The sequence below is a fragment of the Zosterops lateralis genome (genome assembly GCF_965231275.1).
Source record: "Zosterops lateralis genome assembly, chromosome: 3".
Lineage (NCBI taxonomy): Eukaryota > Metazoa > Chordata > Aves > Passeriformes > Zosteropidae > Zosterops > Zosterops lateralis.
This window is the reverse complement of record NC_139764.1, coordinates 57566551-57574588: the sequence shown is the minus strand read 5'-3', so window position 1 is coordinate 57574588 and position 8038 is coordinate 57566551. Positions and strand designations below refer to the sequence as shown.

The following is an 8038-nucleotide window of genomic DNA, read 5'->3' as shown; positions in this document are numbered from 1 at the left end:
GAGAGATACATGGTTCTGCATAACCAGAGCACTGCAGAGGAGAAAGTAATCTACAGGGTAAATCCACAGATTTGCACTGATGTTCTCATGCCAGCATTTCAAATTCCTTTTTAAAACATGAATGAAAACACAAATGCACTGGAAAGGCCAAAAGGACTTTAGCTCCATCTGTCTTTCCCAGCCAGTTATTAACCCAGTGGCCAGTCTGTAGTACCAGTCATCTAGCTGGAGAAGTAAGTGGTTCCACCATTATCTTGTGTGGCTGCAGCCACCCCAGTTTTACCCTTTCCACAGGGCTGGGTTGATTTACATCCTGTTAGTCTCTACTCCAAATCAGGTGCTGTTCAGAAAGTCAGGAGGACTGGGTAAAAGGTGAGGGAAAAAGGATTGAAACTTGGATTCAGATTAGGGGTCCAAGCCCTGGGCTTGCCAGGTGAGACATAAGGAGCAGGAAGATTGAAAAAGCAGAGGTTCAAGTCACGTAACAAACAAATAAGGAAGTAGATTAGAAGACATTTAGTTTTTTAAGTCTGCCCATGCTGTGCCCCTTTGGAGAGGGAATAAGGAATAAATGTGTTAAGAGTGTATAACAGTTTGCATGCATACAGAACTCAAAGTATATTATACTCTATGTATAATATACACATATGTATAATATTTATGTGAGTATACATCTCATACATGCAGTAATCTCTGCAAAGCGAATACAAAAATGTGCCATGTGTCTCTTCAAATGTCTGTGACTTTTATTAAATCAATTTTAATGACTCTGAATATTTAAAAATGTAAAGAAGTAAAAACTACAAATGTGTGGAAATTCTAAAGGCTCATAGCACACATGTATGCATATCTTGATATTCAGATTGCATATGTAGCAGCATACTATAGGCATTTTTTAAAAACCAGATTGTTCCTTCTGTTTTTTACAACAAAACTTTAGAAAGTACTAATATAAAGTTTAAAAAGGTGATGGCACGGCTATGAATATATATTGTTTTAGTTGTTTTGCCTTCTGGGAATTCCTGATGCTGAAATTTTGGTGGAATTTTGTACTGTCTGGTCATTCATGCTTAGAGACACAAGCAACTTCAACTTGCTTTTCTGTCATCCTTGCTCCAGTAAGAGTCTTTTAGCTCAATTGTGACATCAATCACTTGGACTATAAATCTCTGCAATGGATATGGCCATTTAAATCTCCACCTGCACAAACAACAATCAGGCCTCGAAAATAAGGAGACTCATAAATCTCCACACTGGTGATTATTAATATTTTAGATTTGCAATAGCAATGTTATTTTTAAAAAAAGTGACTCATTAATTAGGACTGATATGCTGATAATCTGTTTAGTTTAGGTTATATACAGAGAAAACACAAACAAGGCACAGTTAACACAACATGGATTTAGAAGTTAGTGAATTCCCAAGAGCCCAGGCCTTGGAGATACGATATCTTAATGTACTTATCCTATTGTGAGTGGGAAGGTGTTATCTTCCAGACAAATGATAAAGAGGTGGTTTAAAGTTTAGATCTACTGTTTTTTCTTCTGGCTTACATGAGCCAAGGAAGAAAGATGGATCGAGAGATAGGCAAGACTTCCTTGCTGGCTATCAAAAATGACACTCTGCCTCCTACTGAAAATTCAATCTGCAGACAATACATAGCACTCGGCAGACACACCAGCTTGGCCCTCCACAGTTTTTGCTGGTTTTTTTTTTTAGTGTATTCAGAAAACCTTATGTGATGCTTATACAGATCAGCAAGAGACTTTTCCTGTGGCTCCAATGACTTTGGATTAACTACGAAGCCACTGGTGACATCTGAGGCTGCACATTTTTTTCTGGAGCTACGTGAATCCTCAGATAAGCAGCTGAAAAAATGGAATTGCTCCTGCAATAAGAGCAGTCCCTGTGTGCAGTTCATTAGTCCCCTTTGTTTAAAACCCAGACTGTGGGACAACTTAGGAGGTTTCAGGAAAACTGTGAGTAGAGAAGGAGCTATGGGAGCAAGTTCCTGATCCACTGGCCTCTTCGGGCTCCAAATGTGAATTTAGACTATTTAACATGGAGGGGAAGAAGTGATAGCACAAGGTTAACTGCTTTCAAAAGCCTGCTCTGCTGAGACTGAATACATATGTGCATAAGTTGGTAATGGCAGAATAAGTCTGTTCATTCAAACTATGCAGCAACTCGCTCACTCACACTTGTGGTGAAACCACTGGGAATGTGTGGCTTCAGGGGTTGCAGAGCCCAGCCTAATGCCCTCAGTCCCACCTCTCCCACACACAGGAGGGGCCTTATCCCTTATCTTGCTTCTTTATTCAGGCAAAGCCCCCAACTTTTGAGCATGCACAAATCAGCAGACAAAACAGTCCATGGGTACAGTGGAACGAACAGCTGACATCTGCTCTGCGCAACAAGTAAAGGTTTCTTTTCTGTAGGAACCCTACCACCCAAAAACTGCCCCCTCCCATTTTCTTCATTTCATGCAAACCCTTGCCACCCTGTCCACAGCGGCACAGACCCTCCCCAGCAGAACAGAACTCTCCCTCAGCTCAGTGGGGCTCACACTGCTGGGATCTTGGCCACTTGGCACACCTATGGACCAGGAAGCTTCTGCGGCATTCACAGCTGGGAGGACTCAAAGACCGAGAGGGACCGGGACTTGTCGGACGTCACCCCGGAAGGCTGGAAGAAGTCAGATCCTCCTGCCTCCAGCCCCTGGGCTGTGACGGCAAGGTCCACACTGCTGGCCAGGCAGCGGAGCACTCCCTTCCTGGAATATGCTATTAGCTGGACAGGATGCGTTCGCAAATATAATCATCCACAAATCTCCCCCAGATTAGGTTACAGGACAGCATTTCGACGGCACGCATTACAAAGCTCCCTGGAAGGCTTGGCTGGTGGATCTGCTGCTCTCTCTGCTCGTGACCCACTTTGGCTTTCATCAAGAATCATGACACCAGCTGCCTGGGTCATCTAGGAGGCAGAGAGGGGGAGAGCAACCCTGGGCGGTAAAGGGAAGTGGGGAAGGAGAAGAGAAGGAGGAGAAGGAGGAGGAGGAGGAATGGGGAGGATAGAAAGAGCGAGGGGAGAGAAAGTGAGTTGTTTTAGTCCAGTTGTGAAGATTTGAATCCCAGTTCAGAGCTCTCGGCAAAGGCTTGCTGGGATACCTCATTCCCTGTCTTGTGCAAAGGTCTGTGATTGGGGATGTGGTGTGCTCAGTGGGCAGGGCCCCTCCCCTGGGCTGGATCCGCCTCTCTTATCCCCCAGATAAATTACTAGTGTCCTCACTAAATTCCTCGGCTTTCTCTCTCCCTCTCTCTCTCCCTCTCTCACACAATCTCACTCCCTCCCTCAAACACAGGCAAAGCGGGGTTGGGGGGCGGGAGGGCGGGGATCCTCTCTGGACTGGTATTGTGCCTTAGTCCTGGGCGGGGAGGGAAGGGGAGGAAAATACTGGCGCCCCTTCTCTCCTACGCCGCCTTGAAATAGATTTGAGGAGCTGCCCTTCTTCCCCCCCTCCCCCCCTTTCCTGCTGGTCGTTTGGCATCTTCCAGACCATGTCCACTGGGTCCCTCAGTGATGTGGAAGACCTGCAGGAGGTGGAGATGCTGGAGTGCGATGGCCTGAAAATGGATACCAACAAAGAGTTTGGGGCGTCCACCGAGAGCAACGAGGAGGGATCCAATGGCGAGAATGGCTCCCCTCAGAAGGGGAGAGGGGCCTCGGGCAAGAGGAAAAAAGCTCCCCCCAAGAAGAGCCCTTTAAATGGAGTGAGCCAGGAGGGAAAGCAGGTACAGAGAAATGCTGCCAACGCCAGGGAAAGGGCGAGGATGAGGGTCCTTAGCAAAGCATTCTCCAGGCTTAAGACCACCCTACCCTGGGTGCCCCCAGACACCAAACTTTCCAAACTGGACACCTTGAGGTTGGCCTCCAGCTACATTGCTCACCTGAGGCAGATCCTGGCCAATGACAAGTATGAGAACGGCTACATCCACCCAGTCAACTTGGTAAGTCAGAGTCCGCCGGGGGACAGGCGGTTCGTGCGTGTGCATGGGGAGAGGTGGGCGAGGAGCTGGCATGGGGCTTGTGCAGGGACAAAACTTCGCTGTGCTTCTCACAGAGAGCCTGGTGCCAGTGGGGTGGAAAGCAGCGTTGTACAAAGAGACAGGCTCCTGCTACCCTGCTCTCCTGTACCAAGCCTCCTAGGCCCCTTCTGCTGCTCCTTCCAGGAGACAGGCAGCCATGCTGGCCACAAATAAGCAGGGGCAGGCTTTACACTTTACTGCCCCAGAAACGATTGAGAAACCACAGAAGGTTGTTGGCAGCTTTCTACCTGCAAGTGGACAGGTATAGGAATTTGGGTAAAAAAGGGTGTGTTTGAGGAAGGACCCACGATTTATTCTTATCCTGTGTCTCTACCCTAATATTTCTTGACACAATACTGTCTCCAAGCCCTAGCTTTTTAAAGGCAGGACCCTTGGGGTTCTGTGCTCAACTGCTCAGTTTTGCTGCATCCAGGACATTTCTCCTATCCTTTAAACTGACACAGGAGAAATAAATACCAGTGCAGACTCCCCAGAGGAGGTGTCTGCCCCAGGCACACTCCACAATGCTTCTCCCTGGGCTGTGTGGTGTCCCTCCTGCTGCTCCCACCACATAAAGTTTTCCTGAGCAGCCCTGGATCTCCTGACCATACCCGGCCGACAGAAATATCCAGTTTCCAGCTCTAAAAATATGTACAAATGATGTAAACTTGGGGCAAGCACGATCTGCCTGGGCTCTTTTTAGACACACAGCCTTTACACTGCCCACACGTGCAGACCCTGACTCATAAAGGGATCACAGAGGGGAGCTGGGGACATTTCACTGAGGTCAGGCTCTGCCTTTAGAGCTCTGGACTCTGGGGGGAAGTACATTACCCGCTGTGTCAGCTGCTAAGGGCCTGAGAGATAATTTTTGATTAAAAACAAAACCCTCAGTGCAACAACATAGGGGAAAAAAAAAAAAAAAAAAAAAAAAAAAAAAAAAAAAAAAAAAAAAAAAAAGAAGAAAAAAATAAAACAAAACCAGCACCTAATACAGATATAACCTCCCTCCTCTTCCGCACAGAGGCACAGCAAAACATTGTCCCCGAGCGGCGGGAGGGCAGGGAGAGCGGCCGTGGCTCCGAGCAGCTCCTGAGGCTCGGGGTCCCCACGCGGGTCCCGGCCAAAGGCGGGGGGAGGCGCGGCTGCGGCGGGGTGCGATTCTGCCGGGGCTATGTGAATGTTCCGGAGCCAGGCGGCTCCTTTCTCCCTCCTTTCTGCCGCGTATCAGACGGGCTTCGCCGCCCCGAGGACGCCCGGTGGGGACCGCCGGGGCTGTGAGGGGAAGCGGCATCAGCCGCCGGAGAAAGGCAAAAGGGTCCTGGCCGGAGCCAGCGGCAACTGCTCCAGCCTGAGCCCCGCTGAGCGCTGCCCGGAGTGCACTCAGGTGGAGAACGCCGCGCTCGGTCCCCCCGGACGCTCCCGGGCCGGACCCGCTGGCGATACGAGCGTTGCGATGTGCATTTCTCCATATGTAACCCCCTTCCCACTCGTGTCTTTTCCTGGCTACAGACCTGGCCTTTTATGGTAGCCGGCAAACCCGAGAGTGACCTGAAAGAAGTGGTGAACACAAACCGCTTGTGCGGCCCGACGGCATCCTGAGCCCCCGGCCGGGCCAGCAGCGCCCAGCCCGGCCCGGCGCGGCCGTGGAGAGGGCGGAGGGGCGGGCAGGGACCCGCCCGGCCCCGGGCCCGGCCACAGCCACGGGGAGAGCCGCTCTCCCGGCGCAGAGGAGAACAAATGTGCCCTAGCAAAGACTCCGTCCACCCCGAGAGATCCTGACTCTATTTAACTTTATTAAATGCGTGTACAGTCGAGTGTCCTGCAACCACAGCCTTGCTGGTTCAAGAGCTACTAGAGAAAAGACAGAGATCAAACAAAACCTACCCCGCGCGTATCTTTTGTCTGAGACCTGTGAAATATGTAGATGCCTAGAAAAACTGACTTTGACAGTCATCTCTATGAAGTAATTCACTCTAAAAGATATATAGATATATTTTCTTCAAGCAGATTCTGCTCTATTTCTGTGAATAAACCTTCCTTTCTACTGAACACGGAGCGGTGTTAAGTGTTGGTTTGAGACTCTGGGGCTCGGCGGGGAAGGACTGAGCCTCCGCCGCTGCACGAAGCGGCTGGGATCCCGCTGCGGGCACAGGGGGTCTGTTGTCCGGAGCTAAAGCCCTGGAGAGAACCCCTGGGGGAGGGGGAGCCCGGCCCGAGCCCGCAGCCCGGCGCCCGCTCCGCTCCGCGGCCACGGGAGCAGAGATCTATTGATGAACTACAGTCGGTCCTCAGCGCCGGGAATTTTTAACTTAAACATCTCCTGTCTATCGATCAGCGCGCCCGCGGGAGATGAGGCTGAGATAAACAGGAGTGCGGGGCGCTCCCCCTGCACCGGCAGCGGCCGCCGGCAGCTGATGCGCCAGATCCCACCGCGCTGTTTAATGTTTCAGGGTTATGACCGCACTGTTTACAAGATGTCTTCGGTTATTTATACTGTTATTATTAGCAGAGGGGCTTTAAATTTCCGCCTCACTTGCTCTTTCAATACCATCCCTCGGTTCCGTTTGATACCTGGGTACTTTCTCGCCGAAAGCAGGAGAGGGGCAGCAGGGGCTGCAGGGCCGTCTCCCGGCCCAAGCCCTCCGTCCCCGCTGGTTGCGGGGCCCGGGGCTCGGTCACAGGCAGAGCGGGGCCCACAGACCCTCCCGGGGCTCCCTTCCCTTCCCCGGGTATCCCCCGCAGGCCCGTGTTGAGCTGCCCCGGGCACCCGTGCAGCCTGGATCGTGTTCATTCTCATCCCCCACTTTCCCCCGAGATAACTGGACGAGGTGGCGCGTCCTCCAAGTGACCCAAATTCACCAGCCGGGTTCATGCGTGGGCTAGGTTAGGTTTAATTAAAGCAGCTCGCTGTGAACAGAGGGCTGTGCAAACATCTCGGCCCTCATTATGAAAAGGGCCAGGACCTGCTGTATCATCCTAATGGCTGTGAAGGGGAGAGCTGTTTAATTTCACTTTTGCGCAGCTTTATCTCCACGCCGCACAATTAAGAGCAGACCTCTTGTGCCTGGCCTAACCATGAGCAACTTCATGTTGTGGACGGGACTGCGCCAGGTGGGATGCAATCTTACACACAGGGGCTCGACTGACTTTGTGGCCACAGACCCAGGACAGACGCTGAAGAGACGACGAGCGGCTGCGGTTACCGCAGCTGAACAGGCTGATTTGCTGATTTCTTTGCCCAAGGCACTGGGAAATTCAGTGGGAATTGCTGGTCTGTTAAAGGGAGACAGAACAGAGGCCCCACGGCCTTAAGCTGAGCACAGGTGACTGATACAGCAAACATGCATTTTAACCTCTAAATTTATTCACTGAATTAAATCTAACCATTGGAATTAACCACTCAAAATCTCAACTTAAATCCATTAACTAATGCCTGGTCAAGACTCACAGCTAGGTGCCGATTTCCTTCTAGAAAGCAGAAACTGATACGCATCTGAGATATGCATAAAATTGAGTTAAATTCTGAATATTCTAACACACACTTCTTTGCCACCCTGTCTTGCAATGCTTGCTAACTGCACTCAGCATCTCCCCACCTAATTAACCATATGCAGTGTTCATTCACCACCTGAAATACAACATTCAAGAAAGGGAAGGGAGGAATACAGTGGTACCCTGTGAAATGTGAGGAACACAGCTATAACCATGTGCCCAAAGCTGCAGGAACAGTAAGTGTTGAAGATGCTTACTGTGTAAACACCGGCAGTAGACACCAGTGCTTCTCGTACTGCTGCTTGCTTTGTGTATCAGCCTACATTGCAAGTCTCTTGGGGACTAAACTATTCCTAAGGCATCCTGCACCTTCCTCAGTCCTCGCCTCTGAGCAACAGTTCAGCAACAAAGAAACAAAAAGCAACAAGAAATAAACAAATGCAATCACCAGTACA

At 50.2% G+C, this 8038-nt stretch overlaps 1 protein-coding gene across 3 annotated transcripts; it reads left to right on the top strand.

Moving 5' to 3' along the window:
• The first annotated feature begins 2543 nt into the window (after positions 1–2543).
• TCF21 (transcription factor 21) lies at positions 2544–5733 on the top strand. Of its 3 annotated transcripts, none has more exons than XM_083858198.1 (3): positions 2544–3011; positions 3558–4010; positions 5601–5733. In XM_083858198.1, the coding sequence occupies exons 2-3, from the start codon at positions 3561–3563 to the stop codon at positions 5688–5690; spliced, it is 540 nt and encodes a 179-aa protein (XP_083714324.1). In that variant the 5' UTR covers positions 2544–3011; positions 3558–3560; the 3' UTR covers positions 5691–5733. The 3 variants fall into 3 exon arrangements, with proteins under 3 accessions (XP_083714324.1, XP_083714323.1, XP_083714325.1); XM_083858197.1 differs by having other exon boundaries at positions 2544–3193; XM_083858199.1 differs by having other exon boundaries at positions 2546–3193; positions 3581–4010.
• The last annotated feature ends 2305 nt before the right edge of the window (positions 5734–8038 follow it).

Excerpts from the sequence above, each read along its gene's own strand:
- TCF21 (XM_083858198.1), top strand. The coding sequence starts at position 3,561 with ATGTCCACTGGGTCCCTCAGTGATGTGGAAGACCTGCAGGAGGTGGAG. Across the intron at positions 4,011-5,600 it reads ACATCCACCCAGTCAACTTG|ACCTGGCCTTTTATGGTAGC; the intron begins GTAAGTCAGAGT and ends TCCTGGCTACAG.